The following is a 26770-nucleotide window of genomic DNA, read 5'->3' on the forward strand; positions in this document are numbered from 1 at the left end:
CACTTGGGGTAATACACCAGAAGGAAAACAGTCCCTGCCTTCAGACGACTTTTGATCAAATGTGTACGAATTGTTTTCAATGAAGAAGAAAAGAAATAGAAGAAAAACATGCATGATACAAAAAAACTGGAATTGATACTGTAAAAATTAAAGAGGAAAGCCCTTGAGAGTTTCCTTCTAATATGCACCATGTGTGCATACAAATATATGCTATACATGCTGTAAATGCAAAAGGATTTACTAAACACACATCTGTACAAAGCATTGTACTAAATGCCTATGAGAGTACAACAGACTAAAGCAATATAAAAACCTACACTTAATCGAATAAAAGTGACCCTCTAAAGAAGTTTGGGATAAAGATGTGTGAACGTTAATTCTTGTCACAGTTCAAATTGTAAATAGATCCAGAACTAGTAAGGTATTTAATTTTTGGTATAGGTTAATAACAGCAGTAGGTCAACATGAGTTTTAAAATGTTCTGTAGAGTCAAGGATCAATCAGTGATACTTACTGAACACTTAACTGTGCAGAGCACTGTACTAAGCACCTAAGAAAGCACAATAGAATCGATATGATAGATGTGATCCCTGCCCACAGGGTGTTTATAGTTTACAGGGGGAGACGGACAATAAAATGAATTACAATTATGGGAAACAGTACAGCATAAGGACATGTATGACATGTATATGACATATATGCATCTAACCTCCACACTGACCTCCCTGCCACCATTCTCTCACCCCTTCAGTAAATACTTCAATCTACTGCCAGGATCTTTTTTTTAAAAAAAAAAACACAATTCAGTCCACATCAATGAAACAATCCGCTCCAATATGGCTTCTGCCCCCTTTGCTCCACAGAAACCAATCTCTCAAAGGTCACCAGTGATCTCCTTCTTGCCAAATCCAATAGTCTTTCCTTCCTAGTCCTCCTCGACCTCTCAAATGCCTTCAAGACTGTGGACCAGCCCCTTCTCTTGAAAACATTACCCAACCTCGGTTTCACTGACAGTGTCCTCTCCTGGTTTCCCTCCTATCTCTCTGGCCACTCAGTCTCTTTTACAGGCTCCTCTTCTGCCCCTGAGGGTGTCCCTCAGGGTTCAGTTCTGGGTTCCCTTCTATTCACCATCTACATCCACTCCCTTGGACAACTCATTCGCTCTCATGACTTCAACTACCACCTCTAATGCGGGCAGTTCCTAAATCTACATTTCCATCCCAGATCTCTCTCCCTCTCTGCAGTCTCCCTTTCCTCCTGCCTTCAAGACATCCCTACTTGGATGTCCTGTCATCACCTTGAACCTAACGTGTCCCAAACAGAACCCCTTATCTTCCCACCCAAACCCATCCCTTCCCCTGAGAAATACACAGCACTGCCATCCTTCCTGTCGCACAAGCCCATAACCTTGGTGTTATCCTCGACTCCTGTCATTCAATCCACATATTCGCACCGTCACTAAATCCTGTCAGTTCTACCTACAAAACATAACTACAAATCCACCCTTTTCTCTCCATCGAAAGTGCCACCAAGTTAATCCAATCACTTAGGTATATATTTGTTATTTATATTTCTGTGTCTGTAAACTCAATATGGGCAGGGAATGTGTTATATTATTTTGTACTCTCCCAAGCACTTAGAACAGTACTCTGCACACAGCACTCAATAAATACGACTGACTGAGTGGTATATACCGAGTGCTTACTATGTGCAGAACGTAAGTACTAAGCACTTGGGAGAGTACAATAAACAGAACTAGCAGACACATTCCCTGCCCATACCAAACTTACATCTGCCCTGCGACTAAAGATCTTCCGCATTAAACAGAAACTCCTTTCCATCGGCTTTAAAGGACTGAATCTGCTTGCCCTCTCTTACCTTCCTTCACTGATTTCATACTACAGCCCAGTCTGCTCTTCCAGTGGCAGCTTGCTCCCTGCACCCTGATCTCGTCTCTGTCATTACCAACCCCTTTCTCTTGTCCTCCCTCTAGTCTGGACTCCTTCTTGGTCCACGGAGGCAATCTGGTGCCACCTTCAAGGCCTTATTAAGGTCACATAATAATAATATAATATTGGTATTTGTTAAGCGCTTACTATGTGCCGAGCACTGTTCTAAGCGCTGGGGTAGACACAGGGGAATCAGGTTGTCCCACGTGGGGCTCACAGTCTTAATCCCCATTTTACAGATGAGGGAACTGAGGCACAGAGAAGTTAAGTGACTTGCCCACAGTCACACAGCTGACAAGTGGCAGAGCTGAGATTCGAACTCATGAGTCCCGACTCCAAAGCCCGTGCACTTTCCACTGAGCCACGCTGCTTCTCTACATACATACATTTCAAGAGGCCTTTCCTGATTAAGGCCTCTTTGGCCCTATTCCCCCTCCCTTTGGCCTGGTCCATGAACTTGGATCTGTATACTTTCAGCATTTGGTATTCTCCCCACCCTCAATCCCACAGCACTTATGTATATACCTATTATTCATTCATTCATTCAATAGTATTTATTGAGCGCTTACTATGTGCAGAGCACTGTACTAAGCGCTTGGGATGAACAAGTCGGCAACAGATAGAGACAGTCCCTGCTGTTTGACGGGCTTACAGTGTAATCGGGGAGAAGGACAGACAAGAACAATGGCAATAAATAGAGTCAAGGGGAAGAATATCTCGTAAAAACAATGGCAACTAAATGTCTGTCTCCCCTCTAGATTGTAAGCTTGTTATGAGCAGAGACCATGTCTGTCAACTCTGTTGTACTCTCCCGAGCATTTAGTGCAGTGCTCTGCACACATAAGTGCTCCATAACTAACACTGATTGATCGAAGGGGGAGGAAGTGCCAGTCCAGAGGAAAGCTGGGGTCAAGGGGTTGGGGATGGTGGGATAGATGAGATCAAGGTACAGTATGTAGGTTGCTACAAGCAAAGTATGTAGGCTGAGCTGTAATACAAAATCAGTGAGATAAGGAAGGAGGGCGAGGTCTGGTTGAGTGTTTTAATTTATGTAGTAAGGAGCTTTTTTTTTTTTTTTTTGACCTGGTGGTCGACGGACAACCACTTGAGAAATGGTTTTTCAAAAAAATGATCCAGGCAGCAGAATAAAGTAAGGACTGAGGCAGGGAGAGACAGGAGGCAGGGAATAAGGAGGCTGATGTAGTAAACACGGTAGTTTTTAAGTGCTTGGATCAGTGTGGGATTAGTTCGAATGGACAGGAAAGGATGGATTCTAGACACTTTGTGAAAGTAGAACAGACAGGATTTGTGGACAGATTGAATGTGCGGGCCGAAAGAAGGAGGCGAGTCGAGGATAATATCAAGGGACGGGCTTGTGAAGCAGGGAGAGTGGCGGTGTTGTCTTCAGCGATAGGAAAGTCTAGAGGAGGATGGGGTTTGGTTGGAAGATAAGTTCTTTTCTGGACAAGTTAAATTCGTGATGTCGGCGGGAAGCCAAGAACAGATGACCTGAAGGCAGGAGGAAATGAGAGACTGCAGAGAAGGAGAAGTCATGGCCGGAGAGGTAGATATGGGAATCATCTGCTTAGGTATGTTAATTGAGGCCATGGGGGCAAATGAGTACACCCAAGTGGTGGGTGTAGATGGAAATAGAAATGGACCCAAAAGACAGCCTTGAGGGACTATCATGGGTAGAGGGTGGGAAGCAGAGGAGGAGCCTGCAAAAGAGATTGGAAAGGAGTGGTCAGAGAGAGAAGAGAACTAGGAGAGGACAAAATCATTGAAGCTGAAATTACACAATGTTTCAAGAAGGGAGTGGTTCAGTGTCGAAGGCAGCAGAAAGGTTGAAAAAGATTTAAAGGAATCCAGGCTGCTGGATTTGGAAAGGGCAGTGAGAATCACTGTCTCACAAGCCCGTAACCAGGGCATTATCCTTGACTCATCTCTCTCACTGAACCCGCACAATCTGTCCCCAAATTCCGTTGGTTCCACCTTCACAACATCACTAGAATCTGCTCTTCCCTCACCATCCAAATTGTTCCCAAGCTGATCCAAGCACTTACTTACTGACTTGTCTACCGCATCACTCACCTTCCTCCCTCCTGTCTCTCCCTTCTTTAGTTCGAACTAAACTCTGCTACCAGGAGTCTCCTCAGGAACCTTCAATGGTTGAAATGGAGCAGCATTTGTGAAGCGGCATGGCCTAGTGGAAGGGCCTGAGAGTCCAAAGTCCTGGGTTCTAATCCTAGGTCTGCTACTTGCCTGTGTGACCGTAGACAACTGACAACTTCTCTGTGCCTCAACTTCCTCAACAGTAAAGTGGGTATTGGATACCCGTTTCTTCTCCTACTAGAACTGTGAGCCCCACCCAAGTGGGACAGGGATTGTATCCGATCTGATTAATTTGTACCTACCTCAGCGTTTAGAACAGGGCTTGATCTAGTTAGTGTTTAACAAATATTATGATTATTATTATTGCCCATTATTATTATTTTGCATTAAACAGAAAATACCATCAGCTTTAGGGAACTCAACCAGCTCTCCCCCTCCTACTTTACCTCTCTGATCACCAACTATAACCCAGTCTTACCATTTGGCTGCTCTAATACCAGACTTACTGCTGTACCATGATCTCGCCTTTATTTTAAATGGCATCTGTTAAGTGCTTTCTACATGCCAAGCACTGGGGTAGACACAAGTTAATCACAGCCCAAGGTCACGCAGCAGACAAACGGTGGAGCCGGGGTTAGAACCCAGGGCCTCTGACTCCCAGGCCCGGGGTCTATCCACCAGGCCATGCGACTTTTCTTGCTGCCGACTCCTCGCGCCCACACTTCCACTGGCTTTCAACTCCCTGCCTTTTCAAATCCGACAGTCCAACCCCCTACCCACCTTCAAAACCCTCCTAAAATCACATTTCCTCAAAGAGGCCTTTCCTGGAAGTCTTCATTTCCCCATCCACCCTCTTCTCTGCATATCTATATACTTGGCTATGTACCTTGATACACTTAACACTGTGATACTCACCCCATCCCTGCAATTTGGTAAATATTCTTATACTCAGTTTCCCCCAATCTATTTTAATGTCCATGTCCCCCTATAGACTCTAAGCTCTTCATGGGCAGGGATCGTGTCTATCAACTCCGTTGTATTGTACTAAGCGCTTAGTATTGTACTCCACACACAGCAAGTGATCCATAAACACCACTGATTGCTTGACCTATTGGAAAGTGAGCCGTTAAAGATCGCTGTTAGGGAGGGAATAAGGGAAGGGGCAATTAAACAAGGCTTAATACCAACCTTATTTCAGTCTCCACATCTCTGCTCAAGAACCTGGGCCTCGAAAATTCCCCTGAATAGTAACGTTTCTCAAAAACCTGGTCCCCCAGGGCAGTAAAAGCTTCCCTACAGTTTTTTGGTGGTTTCTGAGTCTGCATTATAGTACGAGCTTCAGAGTTATTCTGAAATTAGAAGACAGAAAAAGAGAGTGTTTCTCAGTGTGTCAAAACTTTCTGACTGTTCTTGAGACAATCTTTCAGTACTGTAGGTGGGTAAAGGCATCAGCCGATAGCATCATATGGACCTCATACTGCCGGAGTCCATTTCTCAAGATTCCCCATAGCTCTAACAACCCAAGAGTGAACCAGAAGCAAAAGGACAAGGGCTTGCTTCTGGCACTTTGGCCTGAGCCCTTTCCACCCACAGAGAATACACGTAAATGTCTTAGAGTTGAATGCTTTAGAAACCAAAGGTAAGTGTAGTGAGTCTAATTTCCCAGCATCTAATTTAACTTTCTGGTAGCAAGTCAGGCCCTCTGGGAGGAGATTCTTCAGAACCGTTAGGTGATGCGCTGACTTCCTAGGGAGTGACTTGAGCACCTGAGAGAAAAGGTTCAGCAAGAGTTAGAACTTACTTTGATTAGAAGGATTGTCTCTATGCCCCTCATATCGATCAGACTATTGGCAACAACTGCATTATCCATATCTAAAGCTGTGAGAACTGTTGGATGATTTGGATGATAAACAGCTCTAGGAAAAAAAAAGAGTTTATTTACTATTTTATTATTATCTTGAAAATCTTTACTAAAACATCTTGGATGATTTGGATGATAAACAGCTCTAGAAAAAACCAGTTTACTATTTTACTATTATCTTGTAAATGTTTACTAAGACATGAAAGGCATAGCATTAATAATAATGATGGCATTTATTAAGCACTTACTATGTGCTAAGCACTGTTCTAAGCATTGGGGTAGACACCAAGTCATCAGGTTGTCCCATGTGGGTCTCAAAGTCTTAATCCCCATTGTACAGATGAGATAACTGAGGCACAGAGAAGTTAAGTGACTTTCCCAAAGTCACACAGCTGAGGAGTGGCGGAGCCAGGATTAGAATCCATGACTTCTGACTCCTAAGCCCTTGCTCTTTCTACTAAGCCACGCTGCTTCTCATCAAGTAAAAATACAGCAGCAGGAAAGTCCCGGATCTTCGTTAGATGGAATCGGTTGAATGGAAAACATAGCAATATGCTCAAACCTTATAAATAGCCTCCCCAGCTGCAAGCATAGCATACAGTAAACAAATCCTCTGCTGCCCAATGTCCAAGATTTGGGAGGGAGACTGATTACCGCTCTTCAGAAATGCATTAAAAAGGCACTTTGTCACTGCCCCTAAGTCAGTCAGTTGTATTTATTGAGTGGTTACTGGATGCACAGCCTTGTATTAAACGCTGGCAAGAGTACAATACAACTATAAACAGACATATTCCCCATCCACAACGATTTTATAGTCTAGTCAAAGTATTCCGCTGCCTGGCCGAGAGATCATTCCCAAGCAAAGAATAGCTGGAAGGGTTAGGGAATGAGGGAGAACGTGGGTCCAGTTTATATCTGCCCTATCTCCCTCTCGCCTGCCACCAGAACCACGACTTACTGCAGCATAGTCTTGGGTGGGATTGGGGGGGCGGGAGGCAGGGGGGAGATTTCCTTCTCCCTTCTGGCTGCTCACCTGCTTGCCCCTCAACAGTGGTGAGCCCATCTCTACAGGAGCGGGAACCAAGACAGTTGCCTCGGACAACGGAAGTGCTCCCGTGTCCTGCCCCTCTAGACCGTACGCTCGCTGTGAGCAGGGAATGTGTCTGCTTATTGGTGTATTGGACTCTCCCAAGTGCTTAGTACAGAGCTCTGCACACGGTAAGTGCTCAATAAATACGACTGAGGGACTGACTGACTCCCACCGTAGACATAATCTAGGCCCCCGCCGGTCCCAAGGAACAAAGCATTACGGAAGTTCACGATTAGGCTCGGTTTAAACATTCGTTCGTTCATATTTTTTGAGCGCTTCCTATGTGCAAAGCACTGTACTAAGGGCTCAGGAGAGCGCAATATAACAATAAGCAGACACATCTTATGAGCTCCTGACTCTGAGGGCTTGGCCCCTCGAGCCTTCCAAATGATTCCAGAGGTTTGTCAAGTTAACACGAAGAGAAAGATCAGATCTGCCACTGGCGGGGGTTTTACTTCTACATCTTACCTGGGTCTTACATCATACATCTCACTGCGAAATTCAGACACTATTATCTGCGGCCGGGATCCGGGGGGACAAAACTTTCTCATCAGGGCCTGCAGCGTTTGCTCATCCCTGTGGTTGTGACAACAAAAGGCTAGAAGCAGACCTTTTAGGCAAGATTCAATGGCCAGAGCGAGTTCAGGATCCCGAAGGTGAATACAAGCCCCTGTTGAGAGACCACGAACACTCATAAGGGCCAATCAAGGTGTTTCTCTTATATTCCCGCCGGGCCCCACAACCTGACCGTAAGCTCACTGTAGGTAGGAATGTGTCTACCCACTCTGCTATACTGTACTCTCCTAAGCGCTTAGTAGAGTGCCCTTCCCATGGCAAGCGCTCAAAAAATACCATTGATTGATTCAGTTTATTCACTCGGCAGAGTTTTGCAAAACTCTATCGACACAGGAAAAACAATGGTAAAGCCCGTCCTACTTATCTGGAATGAAGGTCTCCAAACAAAAACAAAGAAGAGGACCCCCATTACCCTCGTGGGTGCTAATAACTGTATTGTATTCTCCCTAAGCACTGAGCAAGCGACAGCCTTCTCACTGACAGCCTTCTCAGTGAGATGTGTTGAATGAGAATGAGAGAGCAAGCAGAGGACTCTTTCATTTGGTCCCCATTAGGGAAATTACCAGACCCAAATTAACTTCCTAATACGAATATAATAATGTCGGTATTTGTTAAGCACTTACTATGTGCACAGCACTGTCCTAAGCACTGGGGGGGATACAAGGTGATCAAGTTGTCCCTCATGGGGCTCACGGTCTTCATCCCCATTTGACAGATGAGGTAACTGAGGCGCAGAGAAGTTGTGACCTGCCCAAAGTCACACAGCTGACAAGCGGCAGAGCCAGGATTAGAACCCATGACCCGACTCCCAAGCCCGTGCTCTTTCCACTGAGCCATGCTGCTTCTCTAATATGTGGCTCCACAGGACACACGTTTTCACTGATGAACTTGAAGACCTCTAAAGGAATGCTTTTAAAAATGTTAGGCTAATACACAATCTCTGCCCACAAACAATTCATCAATCGATCGCATTTACTGGGCACTTACTGTGTGCAGAGCATTGCTCTAAGGGCTTGGGAGAGTACAGTACCACAGAGTTGGTAGACACATTCCTTGCCCACAAGGGCACATGTCTGCTAATTCTGTTGCGCTGTACTCTCCCAAGTGCTTAGTAGAGTGTCCTATACATAGTAAGTCCTCAATAAATATGACTGATTGACTGAAGGAGCTCATAGTCTAGAGACAATAAAATACATTACAGATATGTACATATCGGTACTGCTGAAGGTGGGGTGAAGATCTAGTGCTTAAAGGGTACGGGGTCAAGTACGTACTGATAATGTTGATGATAATACTTGGACAAGGTAAATCTTTAGAACAGAAGCTCTGTATCACGATTAATTTCTAACAAGTAGAGAGAGTGTGTATCATTTCTAAATTTAGCATCACCCTAGGCAGTGTAACAAAAACTTCTCACTGTATAATTTTGCCCTCTCCTTTCCTACACCGATGCCATAGTGCAAAATACAGTTATGAACTGCAAATAGCAATGGGCTTATAAGAATCTGAAACTCTACAGGGCATCCTAATTTGTATATATTCAACTGCAAGATTTTTAAAGTCAAAAATCAATATTAGAGGCATTATGCTACGCCCACCTACATCGGTATGTCTGAGATCACATACCTAAAGGGCCAATTGGTTTCTGAGTAAACTGTCCTTGTTTATATGCATCTTCTATTGCCTTAAGAAGGGATGGAATATGGGCACCGAATCTTTTCAGTTGATCATTTTTACTATCTTTCAATTCCTTTATCTGCCTCTGCTGGAGACCCATCTTTTGCTTCACAGCAAGCTCTTCTCTCCTGTAAAAAGAAGATACAAAAGGGGAAAATTACAGCCGATAGGCTGGCTATTTTTCTCTTAGGTAATTAGTATGGATTCAAGACAAGGCATGAAGTCTATCAGAAAATGACTATCAAAAGCGGCTTGACAATCTCCTAACCATCCTTACTTTTCTAATTTAGAAATTGCCACACATGAAAACCCTTTCCCCCAAGGACTTTTTGCTCCCATCGATATTAAGCTTTGAAATTTCAATGATCAGAGCCAAGCTGATATATGACCTGAAATTGCTAATATATAAATGGGGGGAGGGAGGGCAAACTTTGCAAAGATCTAGATCACCTTCATAAGTGTGCTGAACTAGAAGGCTGCTGAATAATTTCAAGTGACCTACAAACATTGCAGGAATAGTGAAAATGCAGCTTCATCTTCATTGTTTTTGTTACAATTCGAAAACTAAAACTTCTGTACCTCAGAAAATGTACGTTTGTCATAAGAATATATGCATTTCTACTCAAAAAAAATTACAAAGGGATATTTTTATGTCATTGAATTCAAAAGCTCAGCCCATTAGAAGGGGATAGTTCAACAGTGAGTTTTTCTGTTGTTTTTAGGCTTTTTTATGGTATTTGAAAATCCTTACTGTTTGCTAGGCACTGCCTCTGGGATATATACATAATAATGTATTTGTTAAGTGCTTACTATGTGCAGAGCACTGTTCTAAGCGCTGGGGTAGATACAGGGTAATCAGGATGTCCCACGTGAGGCTCACAATCTTAATCCCCATTTTACAGATGAGGTAACTGAGGCACAGAGAAGTGAAATGACTTGCCCACAGTCACACAGCTGACAATTGGCAGAGCCAGGATTCGAATCCATGACCTCTGACTCCCAAGCCCGGGCTCTTGCCACTGAGCCACACTGCCTCTCATGATAATCAAGTTGGACAAAGTTCCTCCCCACATGGGGCTCACAGTATTAATCCACATTTGCAAATGAGGACCCAGAGATGACTTGCCCAAGATCACACAGCAGAAGTCAAGATAAGACCCAGGTCTTCTAACTCCCAGGCTTGTGCTTTATCCACTCGGCCCTGCTACCTCTCCATTGAGGAGAAAGATAAAAAAACTTCTAAATACTTCTTGATCTTCAGATTTGAAAAGTACAAAGAAAAACTGCTCTTTCATTTTTAATAAATATCAACATGCAACATCTGATGTAAAGGAGAAGTGGATCTGTAGCTCACATTAAATTCAAATCAAAGCTATGTGACAAGAGGGTTCTGCACTACAAACTTTCCAAAAGAGGTTTATACTTACTTTAATTTACTTTGTTCTTCTTTATACTTAATTATAGCTTGCTTAAATTGATTAATATCCTGACCAACTGATTGTTCTTCATTGCACAGAATTTTTGACTTTTCTTTCAACTGAAAAATTTTTCTCTGCCTTTCCAACTTTTCAGGCTCCGAAATCTGATCCGCACTAGGAGTACACAAAAATTTCCATTTAGGATGGTGAACACGTGAAAATTCACTATTTCAAAATGCTAAATAAATGCAGCAAGAGTGAACCTACATTATCACAATATAGTTACTGAAATAATAAAGGACCTAGTATACTCTACCTGTTTTTGAGTTCCTCAATCCTTTTCATGAGTTGCTCACCGTCTTTTTCTAATGTACTATATTCGTTTAAGGAGCATTTGTAGAAAAGCTGACCCAAAAATTCAAGAAATGCAAAAGGGTAAATTAAACATAAAAATAATCATTACGGTGTTTATTAAGCACTCATTATGTGTCAAATGCTGGGGTAGGCAGAGGATACATGGGGCTCAGAAAATTTAAATGACTTGCCCAAGGTCACAGTGGTGACAAGTGGTGGAACTAGGATTAGTCTCCAGACTCCCAATTTTGGGGTCTTTCCAATGGTTCAGGCTCACAAAAACTCATCCATGACAGATTGGTAAATTTTTACTTTTTTTCACAAGCTGCAAGCCATTTACATGCTGGACCCAATTTTAAAAGCAATACATTAGGAAATCTGCACACCATCATTATCAGTAGCAATCATTAAGAAATAATAATAATAGTCATAATAAACTGTTAAGCACTTAATACTTGTCAAGCACTGTTCTAAGTGCTCGGGGAGATACAAAGTAATCAAAGTGGATACAGTCCCTGTCCCACATGGGGCTCACAGTGTTCATCCCCATTTTAGAGAGGAGGTAAATGAGGTTCAGAGAAGTTCAGTAACATGCCCAAGATTCAAGTGGTGGAGCTAGGATTTCCACTCAGGTCGTCTGACTCCAGGGCCGTGCCCTTTCCACTAAGCCATACTGGCTACCGTATATAAAAGGGAGGGGAATTATGTGCTTGGGGACATTCAAAAGAAGTGAAAGACTTGGCTCCTGCCTTCGAGGAGTATTTCATCTCATTTATTTTCAAATAAATGAAAAACACTTTCTTACCTCAGCAGTATTGTAAGCTTGGTTCTTTGCCCTGACATCTGCTTTTAACTTAGTATATTCGGGTTCTAGAGCAACTGCTCCTTCTGTTATTTTTTCCAAATCGTCTTGTATTTTCTTATACTTTTCTTCCGCTTCGTTTACTCTGGCCTTAAAAAAGAAAGCCCCACAAAATAAATCTCTCTCTTAAAAAGATATTTTGGGTTTTTTTCTTATTAAAAGGTAAATTTATACAAAAATGTCAGTAGAAACATATTCATTTGAAGAGTTGAACACTTCGTTTTGATTTGCTTAATACAGTTGATTCAGTTAATTCTGGATCAGACAGATTTAGCAGACTTGAAGCAAACTTAGAACTTGCATTACAATAAATTCAGGAGTAATAACACTAAACTAGAACCTCTTAGCGACACTGATCTAGAGATTTCATACCTTGAAGTCGGACAATAAACCCATTTACAAGGATATTTGCTTAGAACAAAAGAAATTTAGAACAATCATGGTCTTTTGGATATTTATTATTCATTTTTCATCTGTGCCAAGCACTGTGCTAGATAGAGGACAATCAGATACTCCCTGTCCCACATGGGATTCACAGTCTACAAGATGGAGAAAGCAGGTCTATGTGCGTCTATGCACAGATGAGGAAATTGAGGCCCAGAAAGGTAAAGTGACTTGCCTAAGCTCACCTCGTGGGCAAGTGGAACAATAGGGATTAGAACCTGAGCTACCTGACTCCCCATTCAGTGCTCTTTCTTTTAGATCTAATTATTCATTCGTTTGTTTGTATTTACTGAGCACTTACTGTGTGCAGAGTACTGTACTAAGTGCTTAGAAAGTGCAATACAGAAATAGAGACAATCCCTGCCCACAACGGGCTCACAGTCCAGATGTGGGGGGGAGACAGACATCACTGCAAGTAAACAGGCATCAATATAAATAAATAGAATTATAGAAATATACATATTTGACCTAAGTGCTATGGGGCTGCGGGGGGGAGTGCAAAGGGAGAGAGTCATGGTGATGGGGAAAGGAGGAGGAGCTGAGAAAGAGCAGGGCTTTGTCTCGGAAGGCCACTTGGAGGAGGTGAGCCTTCAGTAGGGCTTTGAAGGGGGGAAGAGTGACTGTTTAGCAGATTTGAGGAAGGAGGGCATTCTAGGCCAGAGGTAGGACGTGGGCCAGGGGTCGACAGTGAGACAGGTGAGATCAAGGCACAGTGAGGAGGTGAGCACAAGAGGGCTGGCTGTAGAAGGAGAGAATAATAATGTTGGTATTTGTTAAGCGCTTACTATGTGCAGAGCACTGTTCTAAGTGCTGGGGTAGATACAGGGTAATCAGGTTGTCCCACATGAGGCTCACAGTTAATCCTCATTTTACAGATGAGGTAGAAGAAAAGGGAGGTGAGGTAGGAGGGAGCAAGGTGACGGAGAGCTTTAAAGCCAAGAGTGAGGAGTTTTAGTTTGATATGGAGGCGGATAAGGCAACCATTAGAAATTTTTGAGGAAGGGGGGGGTGATATGCCCTGAACATTTATGTAGAAAGATAGTCTGGGCAGCAGAGTGAAGTATGGACTGAAATGGGGAGGGGCAGGAGGTTGGGAGGTCAGAAAGGATGCTGATGCAGGAATCCAGTTGATATACGATGAGTGACTGTACTAACGTAGTAGCGGTTTGGATGGAGAAGAAAGGGAGGATCTTGGAGATGTTGTGCAGGTGAGAACGGCAGGATTTGGTGACAGATTGGATGTGTGGTCGAATGAGAGAGCTGAGTCAAGGATGACACCAAAGTTACGGGCGTGTGAGACAGGAAGGATAGTTGTGCCATCCACAGTGACGGGAAAGTTCCGGAGAGGACAAGGTTTGGGAGGGAAGAGAAGGAGCTCTGTTTTGGACATGTTGAGCTAGAGGTGGTGGGAGGACAACCACGTAGAGATGTCCTGAGGCAAGACGAATTGTGAGCCTAGAGGGAGGGAGAGAGAACAGGGAAGGAGATGTAGATTTGGGTCAGACTGACATAACACATCAGGTGAATGCTGAAATTGAAGCAACTGTCAATAACCTCCTGTAGTCAGAAATGTAATTATGTTTGTTTTCTAGGATCTGTTACCTTAAAGGTACAGGAAAAATCCCCTCTTTACTTTGAGTCTTTTCCAGGTTCTTGCATCTAAGTATGTTAAAAGCTAATTTTACTTTGGTTCATTGAAAACCTGTATGACTATATTCATCCTTAAAGTACATTATCAATCTATCAGTGGTGGATACCGATTGCTTATTGTGTGCACGACACTGTCCTAAGTACTGGGGGAGAGCAAATACAGTCCCTGCCCAAAGGAACTTACAATCTTGTGGGGGAAAATGACAGGGGAAAAAACAGAGTATAAAGACATGTTCACATTTGCTTGGAGGCCAAGGGTGGTGCACAGGGGAGAGATGAATACCAAAGTGCTAGGGGGTATGAATGAAAGTCTATAGGCATCAAAGAAGGGAGGTCTCTGTGGGCAGGGAACATCTGTCAAATCTGTCGTATTGTACTCTCCAAAGCACTTAGTACAGTGCTCCGCACACAGAAAGCGCTCAATAAATTCCATTGATGATGATGAAGGGAGAACGGGGGGGAACATGAGAGGTTAGTCAGGGAAGGCTTCCTGAATTTAGCTGGTTTTTTGAAGATGGGGAGAGCGGTGTTCCGTGGGATATGAACGATTAGTCTGCTTGCTGACCTCCCTTGCATTTTCTCCCCTCACCAGCCTGCTGCCCAGATCATTTTTCATTTGAGGAGTCTGGAACGAAATGGTAAAGGGAAATGGCAAAAACTGGGGGGTGCAGTGAGGACAACCAAGTGGTTAAAGAGAGAGTTGGGCAATTGTGTGAACTCATTCAAAAGTACAATGGAGGATGTATTGAATGAGATATTCTTAAATGGAGGATTCTCTACATTGATCCTGCTGCTTCCTCTTAGCCACCACCACGCCTCTTCCCCACTGACCCTAGAATGGTTGACAGAACATAGAAGAGGGAGAGCAAGGGTGTTGGTTAGGAAGAAGGAGGTGGAAAAAAACAGCAGCAAAGAAACAGAGGTACCAGCAACTGGGATGTAAAGAACATAGGCTACAGTATATGTTGCTCAACATATGCTCAACAACAGCATTCCCTGGCTATGCCAAGACCAGAACATCATCTTTCACAAATCCAGTTCCAGAGACAACTCAGACTTCCTTTGGTACCTAGTCAGGAATTGCTTATGGCACCTTGTGCTTGCTTTTGCAGCACTATCTACAGCTGGTTTGCAATAGTGGTCTAAATTGTTTCAAGATGATAATAACAACAATAATAATCTTAATAATAATCATAACTGCACTACTGGTTAAGAGCTTACTTTGTGTCAAGCACTGGACTAAGTGCTGGAGTAAAAATAATAATAATCATGTTTTAAGTGCTTACTACTTGTCAACCACTGTTCGAAGCTCTGGAGTAGATACAACGCAAGCAGATTGTCCCACTTGGGGTTCACAGTCTTACTCCCCATTTTACACGAGGTAACTGAGGCACGGAGAAGCAAAGTGACTTGTCCAAAGTCACACAGCTAACAAGTGGCGGAGCCAGGATTAGAACCCACGACCTCTGACTCCCAAGCCCGGGCTCTTTCCACTAAGCCACGCTGTTTCTCAGTAGGTAGATGCAAGATAATCAAGTCAGACACAGTCCTTGACCCACAAGGGGCCACAGCCTGCGTAGGATGGAGAAGAGGCACTGACTTCTCATTTTACAAATGAAGAAACTGAGGTCCAGGGAAGTTTAAGTGACTTGTCCCATTAAGACGGCAGACAAATGGCAGCAGACTAAAACCCGGGTCCTCTGTCTCCCTAGCTCATGTTCTTTCCACCAGGCCATGCTGCTTCTCACATGGGCTGTCTGCCTTTAATGACATTCTGGTAGAACAACATGAAAGGCAAGAACTAACTGTATTGAAAATGCAGCAGATATAAACTGGTATTTTCTCTAACTTAATTATTTGGAAATTTATCTTCTCCCACTCCTTCTGGGCTGCTCTTACTTGCGCCTTCATTCATCCTCTCTCCCATCCCCACAGCACATATGTATATATCTGTAATTTATTTATTTATTTACCTCTATTTATTTATACTAATGTCTGTCTCCCCCTCTAGACTGCGAGCTCACTGTGGGCAGGAATATGTCTGTTTGCTGCTATACTATACTCTTCCAAGAGCTTAGTACACTGCTCTGCACACAGTAAATGCTCAATAAATATGACTGAAGGAATGAAGAACAGTAATAGTAGTAAGTGCTTAGTGCACTTGGATCCGTGACCTTTGCTCATCTGATATTCACCCCTCCCTCAACCCCACAGCAAAGTGTATACTATAAATTAGTTACATTGTCTTCCCTTCTAGACTGTGAACTCATTTTGGGCAGGGAATGTGTCTACAAACTCTGTTTTGCTGACTGATGAATGTGGGCAGAGCGCTGTCCTAAGCACTGGGAAGGACTACACAGGAAGAAATTCGATGGAGTTCCTTACCTTGTGTTTATATGGAATACGCATATGTATGTCTATAGAAAGAAAACTGCATTCAAAATTTTACTGCTCTAGACTGTAAGCTTCTTGTGGGCAAGGAACATGTCTGCCAACTCTACTGTAATAATGATGGTATTTGTTAAGCGTTTACTATGTGCCAAGCACTGTTCTAAGCACTGATAATAATGGTGCCTGTTAAGCACTTGCTACGTGCCAAGCACTGTTCTAACTGCTGAGGTAGATATAAGGTAATGAGGCTGCCCCACGTGGGGCTCAGTCTTAATCCCCATTTTACAGATGAGGTAATTGAGGCCGAGAGAAGTTAAGCTACTTGCCCCAAGTCACACAGCTGACAAGTGGCAGAGCCAGGATTAGAACCCACGACCTCTGACACCTAAGGCTTTGCTCTCTCCACTGAGCCACGCTGCTTCCCGGGCTAACTCTCCCAAGGACTTAAGTAATAATAATTACTAATAGTAGTGTGATATTTGTTAAGTGCTTACTATGTGCCAAGCACTGTTCTAAGCACTGGGGTAGAGACAAGGTGATCGGGTTGGACACAGTCCCTGTCCTACACATGGGGCTCACAGTCCTAATCCCCCATTTTATAGATGAGGTAACTGAGGCCCAGAGAAGTGAAGTAACTTGCCCAAAGTCACACAGCAGGCAAGTGGCAGAGCTGGGATTGGAACCCATGACCTTCTGACTGCCACGCCCGTGCTCAATCCACTATGCTTTACTGCAGTGCTATGCACACAACAAGAGCTCAATAAATACCATGGATGATGTTGACTGATTCCAAAGTTTCCAAAAATATGTTTACGCAATTTCCTCAGAATCCGAAAGACGGGCCTAACATGAATCAAGTGTTTTAAAATGTAATATATTGCTTCACTCGGAATAGACTTCCCTTCTTAATTTTTGTCTTCACACAGCTATAGAGGGTGCGAAAGAGACGGCAGGAATTCTACCTGTGCATCCGACCCAAAGCGACTTATTCCCAGCTAATCGAGATAATCTGTTTGGAAACGAAGGTGAAAGAATAAAATCTAACTCATTCAAATTGTAAAGATTCATCTGGTGGTCATCAATCATATGGACGGAATAAGGGTCATGAGCCAAAAATGTTACCATAAAGGCACAAAATCAAAACTCTTGCACCACTGCAGAGAAGTCAAACAACCAAAGGCGACATAAGTGAACAAAAAATGCTTACCTCACAATCCAACAGCTTCTGATTATACCGCATATTTCGGCTTTCTTCCTCTTTAATAATACTTCTCATTTCCTTGGTTTGTTTTTCAATTTCACCAACCTAAGAGAAATATTACTCAGTAATGCATTCTGGGATAAATTACTTAGAAAGCATAAATGCAAATAAATATATTCCAACTGTGAAAATGATTATTCAAGAAGAAATTACCACTGCCCAAGCCATTTCATGCTTCAAATTCTCCAACTTCACTTTCAATTCACTCAAGGCAACAATGCTTTTGAAAAGTTCCTCTTTTTCCACACAGTTTCGCTTTAGTTCTAAAAGACACTTTACCAAAAAAAAAAAAAAAAAAAGGTTTTCATGGCTGAACCACAAGAAATGAAAATATAGCTATTCAATTGGCTTTGTTAGGTTTGTTGTTAAAAATAGAATCTGTGCAAATTTGGGGGATTTCGACTGAATCCCTCTGTGTGCCACACCTTACTGATATGAGAATATTCTTTTAAAAACGTTCCACAGGACCTTTACTCTGCCACTTGTCAGCTGTGTGACTGTGGGCAAGTCACTTCACTTCTCTGTGCCTCAGTTATCTCATCTGTAAAATGGGGATTAAGACTGTGAGCCTCACGTGGGACAAACTGATTACCCTGTATCTACCCAGCACTTAGAACAGTGCTCTGCACATAGTAAGCGCTTAACAAATACCAACATTATTATTATTTTTTAATCATGTATTTCAAAATGTATCCCTCAATAAAGGATTTTGTAAAAGATACCCTGATGTGAACTAAAATTAATAATAATTCATAATTACTGTATTTGTTAAGCACAGACTACGTGGCAGGCACTGTGCTAAGTGCTGGGGTAGAAACAAGGTAATTGGATTTGGACAGAGTTCGATATCAAATTAAACGGATATTCCAAAAATTAAGTTACCATGTCCTCAACACCTCTCCCGGGAATCTCTGATTTCATTCTGTTAATTGCAGGATATTTAGGAAACGCGTTTCCATTTAAGATTTAGAATAGCAGTTTTCATACCTCCCCTCCTTGTTCTATCTGATCATGTGTCCTTGCTTTTTTCTCCATAATGTATGAGTAATCATCTCTCATCTGTTCAAGCTGGGTTGCTTTCATAAAAAACTAAACGAGAACATAAAAACTTCGTTAAATGGGCACTTTCCAGCACTGTACTGGAGAATTACATGTGGAAAAAAAAATCAATCTTCCTGAATACTAATTTTCCAATTTACCAATATTTCATAAGGACCTAAGCCAAAAGTTCCATCAAATGTTCAAATTTCCTTAACGCATTGCACTTTGTAATCACAAACTTTTTTGCAGGTCTCCTTATATATTGTTGAAAGCAAGATACACCCCATGTTATTCTACTATGAAACACTTTTTAACTATTCAGCCACCTTTAAGGCAAAAGGACTAAAGTAAATTTCTCAGTCTTCGTTATAATCTGCTCCCACAAAAGGCACACGTACAATACTTTCACATCACTCAATGTTATCTTTTGAATCAGGACACTGTCAATCAAATACAAAACCATTTTAATGCTTTTAAAGATCCACATAAAAATATTTAACGTTAACACCAATTACCGAGTTATGAATGCTATGCATTATAAACTGCGAAGTTCTAAAGTAGTCCAGATTAAAATAGCAAATTAAACCCACATTAGAAAGAAAAAAGTGGTGGTTTCCTGTCAAATCTTCCTCATTTACTTTCAGAAAAAACTATCTCTGAAAGATTCATTTATTTTTCTATTAAAGAAAACAACAGCTTTGCATGGTAAAAGTACTCTCGTTCTTGTGAACCATTTTCACAGTTTAATAATGAGTATTGTTATATAAAATTGTCTCCACTGTCAGTCTGATCAGGAAAAGTTAAGATCTGTATCGTCTATTTTACGTATCTAAAAAGGCATCTCTCTCAGGTAATGACATCGAATTTGAAATGGTCCTTACTTTGTATTTATCACCTTCATTTTTTGTTTGCAAGAAGCTCTTACTCATCTCTTGTGTTAAAACCGAAACTGGATTATCCACCTGAAATACAAAGAAAGAACTTCAAGGACCCCTAAATAAAGTGAAATGGGGCTAACAAGGATCCTCAGTCAGGGGTCAATTATTTTTTTCATTCTAAGTTGCTTTTATAAACTACCCAGTGCTGACTGATGCTATTAGAACAATGCGGGAATAGGATGATGTCCAGAGCATCAGTCGACGAAATTACTGACCGCTTATTGGGTGAGAGCACCGTACAAAATGCCTGGGAAAGTAGGATAAAACAGAGCAGGTAGTCATGGTCTCTGCCCACAAACTTACAATCTAGAGGGAAAGACAGACATTAAACTACATTATGGATATGTACATAAGTACATGCACATATGTAAAATTCTTCTCCTTCCTAATTCGCTCCCACACCCATTGCCCCCACCAGCTGTTCCAGACATTAAACTCCCTTCTCAAATTTCCTGCTCCCCCACCCCCCACCATCTCTTTCCCCTAATGACCTGGCCACCTACTTCATCAACAAAATTGAAATCATCAGGCATGATCTCCCTAAAATCTCCCCTGCTCCTTTTGAATCCCCCCCTTGTTCCTCCATCCTTTTTGACTCTCCCTATGATCCCTGCAATAACTCTAAATGAAATCCCTTGCCTCCTCCCTCATTCTACCTCCCTGCCCTGTTATGCTCTGACGCCATCCTTTTTTAAAACACTCCCACCCTTCCTTCGTCCCTCCTTGACTACCGTCTTCAACTGCTCACTTTCTAACGGCTTCTTCCCCACTGCTTTCAAATGTGCTTATGTCTCCTCTATCCTAAAAATACCCCCCCTTGACTCCAAGACTCCCTCCAGTTATCACCCTCTCTCTCTCCTGCCATTTCTTTCCAAACTTCTTGAGAGAGTTGTTCACAACCACTGTCTCCACTTCCTAGTCTTCAATTCTCTCCTAGATCCCCCTGAAATCTGGCTTCCCTCCACTTCACTCCACAGAAACAGCCCTCTCTTGGGTAACAAGTGACCTTCTTCTTGCTAAATGTGACGGCCTTTACTCCAACCTAATTGTCCTAGACCTCTCAGCTGTCTTTGACACTGCAGACCACCCCCTTCTACTTGAAACATTATCCAACCTTAGATTTGCTGACCCTGTCCTCTCTTGGTTCTCCTATCTCTCTGACTGCTCCTTCTCAGTCTCTTTTGCTGACTCCTCCTCTGCCTCCTGCCCTCTGACAGTTGCGGTCCCTCAAGGCTCAGTTTTGGGTCCCCTTCTATTCTCTCCCTAAATCCACTCTCTTGGAGAAGTCATACACTCACATGGCTTCAATTACCATTCCTGTGCAGATGATTCCTAAATCTACATATCTAGCCCTGACCTCTCTTTCCCTGCAGTCTCGCATTTCCTTCTGTCTTCAAGATATATCTACTTGGATGTCCCGCAGACAACTCAAATTGATGTCTTCTCCTGGACTCTTTCTACTGCGGCCTGCTGCGAAGCAAAGACACATTATAAACTCATGTGACAAATGATTTTAGGAGTTACCTGGATGTTAAAGTGATCAAGAATTGCAATAAGTTCTTCTTTCTTACAAGACACCAGGCTTCCTAAAGGTAGGGAGGGGATACCACAAAATGAATGTAGCAAAAAAGGAAAAAAAATCATTTAAAATTATGCTTTTTCAATTCAGTTTCTCTGTTGACTAATAAAGCATCTTCAAATTTATTTTTTCCATAATCTATCAAGAGGCTGCCAAACATGCTTACAATAAACTCTTGTTGGAACAAATCTCAAGAAACCACCCCGAAATTTTTTATTCTGACAGATTTTTAATACAGAATACCCAAGAAAATGTCCTCTCCACAGCAAAATAAAATTTCACCTCATGCAAAATTTTAAAATTTGATCGATTGTGCTTATTGAGCATTTACTGTGTGCAGAGCGCTGTGCTAAGTGCTGAGTATAGTATAACAATATTACGGACGTATTCCCTGCCCACAGTGATCTTACAGTCTGAAATCCACTTCTCTCAGCCTCCTGACTACCACAACAGTCTCCTCACTGACTTTCCTGCCTCTAGTCTCTCTCCTCTGCAGCCCATTCTTTTCTCTGCTGCCTAGGGTCATTTTTCTAAAACTGAGTTCTGGGCAGGTCTTTCCACTCTTCAAAAGCTTCCAAAGGTTGCCCAAGTCCTCTCCGCCTCCAGCAGAAACTCCTGACCATTTGCTTTAAGGCAATCACTCTTCTTCCCACTACTTCTCCTCGCTCTTCTCCCACTACACCCCAGCTCACTTTAATTCGTTCCTCTCAAGCCAACCTATTCACTGTACTTTATTCTCTTCTTTCCCACCATTCACCCCTTGCTCAATCACACGCTCCCTTTTGCCCAGAACCTCCTCCTCCCTCACATCCGGCAGACCGTTTTCTCACCCACCTTCAAAGCCCTTTTGAAATTACATCACTTCCAGGAAGTCTCTCTGGTCGAGGTCTCATTTCCCTACCTTAAATCTTCCCAAACTGGAACTTCAGCCCTTCTGCATAACCTAAACACTTACAACTTCCCACTGCACTACGGTAAATTTCTTCATCATTTATTGTTTCCTCCTGCCAATAATTTAACATCTGTCTCCGTCCTGTATCGTAAGCTCCTCGAGGGCAAGGATCATACCTACTAATTATCGTGCTCTTCCAAATGCTTATTACAGTACTTTGCACGCAGTAGGTGCTCAGTACATACTGTTGATTAGTCGGTGTACCAATCTTTTGATTAGGGTGAGGAAGTGAGGGAAAGGAGAGGTAGCTAAGAAATGAGGACGCAAGGACTTGTGAGACCTGAAAAAGACAATTATTCAATCAGTGGTGTGTACTGAGTGCCTAATAATCAATCAGTGGTACTTACCAAGCGTTTACTGTATGCAAAGCACTGTGCTAAGTGCTTGGAAGAGTACAATACCAAGTGGGTAGGCACAATCTCTGCCCACAAGGAGAATAAATGAATGAAATCAGCAAGGCAAGTAGGAAGGGAGGGCTGACTGACTGCTTAAAAGCTGATGATAAGGCGTCTCTGTTTAATGTGGCGGTGGAAGAACAACCACTGGAGGTTTTTGAGTACTGGAGAGATACGGACTGAATGTTTTTTTCCGAAAAATGATCCTGGCAAGCAAACTTGTATCAGAACTGGAGTGTGGAGAGATAGAAGGCAGGGAGGTCAGTGAGGAAGCTGATGCAGTAGTCACGGCGGCATATAAGAAGCACTTGGATCGGCGTGATAGCAGTTTGGATGGAGAGGAAAGGGCATTTTATTGTATGGAGACGAATGTGCAGCCCGTGGTGACACGGTTAATGCCACTACTACTATTGTGTGCAGTGCACTGTTTTTAGGAGGGTATACCAGAAACAAAAGATAAAGTCTCTGCCCCCAAGGGACTTACAAGCCTAATAGGGATGGCAGGGAGACAGAGACTGGGAGGAAGAACAATCAATCAATAAATCAGTTGTATTTATAGAGCGCTTACCAAATGCAGAAAACTGTACTAAGTGCTTCGGAGAGTACAACAGACACATTTCCCCGCTTCGGAGAGTACAAGAGACACATTCCCTGCTCGGGATGATATTACGAGGATATAACAGGTAGTGATAAAAGTATAATAATAGTAAATGTGGTAGCTGTTGAACCCTTACTATGTGTTGTAAAATGTGGCTCAGTGGAAAAAGCTTGGGCTTCGGAGTCAGAGGTCATGAGTTCGACTCCCAGCTCTGCCACTTGTCAGCTGTGTGACTGTGGGCAAATCACTTAACATAAGCGCTTAACAAATGCCAACATTATTATTATTATTATTATTACTAAACACATGGGTGGATCCAAGGCAATCAGCTCAGACACAGTCCTTGTCTCTCATGGGGCTCAAGTTCAGCAGGTAGAAATAGCTGAATGAATGCATAACTGAAAAAAATATATACGCCTAAGTCCTGGTGATAGGTAAACAACTTTCTAAGTCATAAGGACAGCTGTGGGAAGGTGTGACTTAGGGTTAGGTAAATCAGAAAGACTTCTTGAAGAAGGTGGGGTTTTAAGAGGCTTTGAAAATGGAGAGAGCTGTGGTCTGGAGGACTGAAGAAGGAGGGAGTTTCAGGCAAGGGGAAAAGTGGGAGCAAGAGCTCAAAGACGAAAAGAGTCAGGTAGAGTCAGAAGATGTCCTTGGAAGGGGCGAAAAACTACAAGCTGATACGTACAAGCTGAAAAGAGCCAAATGAATGATGGGAGAGGGTGTAGGCAACTAGACAGCAGAGCTATGGAATAAGCGGAAGTTGTGGGAATTAGATTACTACTCAATAATTACAAATTGAAAAAAAATGAGAATCAATCCATGGTATTTACTGATTACTTACTGTATGCAAACCACTGTACTATGCACTTAGAGAGAGTACAGTACAACCTCTACCCTCATCTGCTCTGAAATCCCTCTATTTGACCACAGCCTCCTCACTTGCTTCCTCTCCCACAGACCTCCGCCCCATAAATCTGTACTCTTCCTTCACAGAGGCCCCTGATCTCTGGACCCCATCCAATTTTCTCTCAACTCATCACGTCCCACTTGGCCTTCATTCTTAAACTACCTCCCTTGAAGACCAGAGAGACGTTCTCAACATCTTCACTGAAGTCAACTCACTCGCTCCCCTATCCCTTCGTCGAAATCCCACATAGGGCTTACACTCAATCCCCATTTCGCAGATGAGGTAACTGAGGCACAGAGAGGTTAAGTGGCTTGCCGGTCACACAGCCGACAAATGGTGGAGCCAGGATTAGAACCCACGTCCTCTGACTCCTAAGCCGGTGCTCTTGCCTCGAGGCCAGGCTGTTTCTCGATCAATCGAGATCAATCAGTGGTATTTATTAAGGGATTACTGTGTGCAGAGCACTATATTCAGGGTTCGGGAGTACAATAAGAACAGAGTTGGTAGACACGTTCCCTGGAAGACTGTGGTAGCTGCTGCTGTAGCCACCACTCTGGCCACGGTTTTGACTATAAACTGAGAAATGCAGAAAATGAAACTGTGCTCCTCTTGCTACAGTACCCTCCTGATCTTTGTTTTTGTCATGTCCTTTTAGGGTTTTGCTTCATCTCTCCTTATGTGTCATGCCAGTCTCATCTCCCCTTTTTTACTGATTGTGAGCCCCCCCTCAGTGAAGAGAGACAGTATCTAATTCCCAACTCCATATTCTTTTTCTGCCCTTCATATCTGAATTATGCCCTCCTTATCCAGTCGGTTCAGCCTCCACAACATTGCTAAAATCTGTCCCCAACTGCTACCCAATTAATTCAAGTATTTATCCTATTCCGCCTTGATTACTGTATCAGCCTCCTTGCTGACCTCCCTGCCTCCTGTCTCTCCCTATTCCAGTCCACACTTCACTCTGCTGCCTGCATCATTTTTCTACAAAAACAGTCAGGCCATGTTTCTCCACTCCTCCCGAACCTCCACTGGCTGCCTATCCACCTCTGCATCAAACAGAAATTCCACACCATTGACTTTAAAGGCCTCAATCATCTTACCGTCTCCTACCTCACTTCGCTGATCTCCTACAACCCAGCCCGCTCTCTTGGATCCTCTAATGCCAACTTTCTCACCATACCTCAGTCTCGTCTATCTCGCCACTGACCTCTCGCCCAAGTCCTGCCTCTGGCCTTGAATGCCCTCCCTCTTCATAATCGACAGACAATTACTCTCCTCAACTTCAAAGCCTTACTGAACATCTCTTCCAAGAGGCTATCCCTGATTAAACCCTCTTTTCATTTTTTTCCACTCCCTTCTGCGTTGACCTGACTTGCTCCCTTTATTCATCTCCCCTCCCAGCCCCAAAGCACTTAGATTCATACCTGTAATGTATTTATTTATATTAATAGCTGTCTCTCCCCAGCAGACCGTAAACTCGTGTGGCAGGGAAAACGTCCACTATATTATTGTATTGTACTCTTCCAAATGCTAGGTATAGTGTGCTACACACAGAAATGATCAATAGATACAACTGATTGACTGATATTCTTTCCAAGTACTTAGTCTAGTGCTTTGCAAACAGTAAGTGCGTGATAAGTGCTATTACAACTACCATTACTGCTGTTCAATGCCCATCCCAAAATTACACTGTCATTTGTGGCAGCATATTATTCCCTGCTTCACAAAGCCAGACTTTTTTTTATCTTTCTCTCTTCCCTATATTTCCTGTTTGGTTTTTTCCCCATTGTATTCCTGTTTTTCTCTCCTGTAATCTACCAGGCACATGCTTTCTCCATTTCTTCCTTCCACATAGATCTATGCCAGCCACATCCTATAGTGTGTGGTTGGAACTGCGTGGGGCAGGTGGTGCAAAATGAGGCACCAACTACATTCGTTTCAACTTCCCACGTGTCCTGTTCTGCCATTAGTATGTGCATTGTATTTTGGAATCAGGAGCACCGAATTGCTTTTCAATCTGGAGGCACATACCATATCCTAGTTACCCAGTTTCATCAAGAAGGAGTTTAAAGAAACTGACACCTTCCAGAGAGAAAAATCCTTCCAAACCCTAGCTGATCTCTCCAAATGACATAGTAACTGGAATTTATAATACAAAATAAAGGAACCCATCACAAACCTGTTTTGCTTTTCAGTTTATAACTTCGATTCCCCTCCACGGTAATGTGCTGGTGCACGGTAATCGAGTCGCCAAACACCTGTGGCTTGTAAGCGTCGCCACCTCTGTTCCGTAATGTTATTAAGACATCAGCAGAACTAGAAGCAGTTAACGTATTTTAGTAAGTCCTTAGACATCCTATGTTTGTGCTTATTAATCTGATTTTTAAAATTGAAACTTGGTCCACTTCACCAAAACTGTTCTTTTAAAAATGGTTTTAAATGTTCAAAGCTTGCTTCTGGTGAGGGTCTTAATATGGGAACTGACAGGATCATGGTAAGAACCCACAGGAAGTCTAGAAAAAAAACCAAAGCACCTAAAAAAAAAATGGATCCTGTTTCCAGGGAAAAAACATTTTGAAATTTTTGTTATTCCCATAACATTCAAGGCCTAGTCTCACACTTGAATATCTGGTTGGTGGCTATTAGTGAACCACTGAAATGAATGTTCCATTGTTTTTTCCAATGCACTATAATAAGTCTTTGCATTTTTAT

The 26770-nt window shown here is 42.7% G+C and overlaps 1 protein-coding gene across 1 annotated transcript in view; it reads right to left on the minus strand.

Moving 5' to 3' along the window:
- Positions 1-26770, minus strand: part of SMC6 (structural maintenance of chromosomes 6) — a 69686-nt gene that overhangs the window by 32283 nt on the left and 10633 nt on the right. The window contains exons 5-17 of the mRNA XM_029076171.1: positions 26238-26374; positions 21149-21210; positions 19568-19648; positions 18633-18734; positions 17799-17918; positions 17592-17690; positions 11843-11989; positions 11000-11088; positions 10693-10857; positions 9215-9393; positions 7481-7682; positions 5863-5977; positions 5250-5410 (exon numbers count right to left, since the gene is read on the minus strand). Of these exons, the coding sequence (XP_028932004.1) occupies positions 5250-5410; positions 5863-5977; positions 7481-7682; positions 9215-9393; positions 10693-10857; positions 11000-11088; positions 11843-11989; positions 17592-17690; positions 17799-17918; positions 18633-18734; positions 19568-19648; positions 21149-21210; positions 26238-26374 (1659 nt within the window). The remainder of the gene's footprint in view (positions 1-5249; positions 5411-5862; positions 5978-7480; positions 7683-9214; positions 9394-10692; positions 10858-10999; positions 11089-11842; positions 11990-17591; positions 17691-17798; positions 17919-18632; positions 18735-19567; positions 19649-21148; positions 21211-26237; positions 26375-26770) is intronic.

Source organism: Ornithorhynchus anatinus, chromosome 1, assembly GCF_004115215.2.
Source record: "Ornithorhynchus anatinus isolate Pmale09 chromosome 1, mOrnAna1.pri.v4, whole genome shotgun sequence".
NCBI classification, from domain to species: domain Eukaryota; kingdom Metazoa; phylum Chordata; class Mammalia; order Monotremata; family Ornithorhynchidae; genus Ornithorhynchus; species Ornithorhynchus anatinus.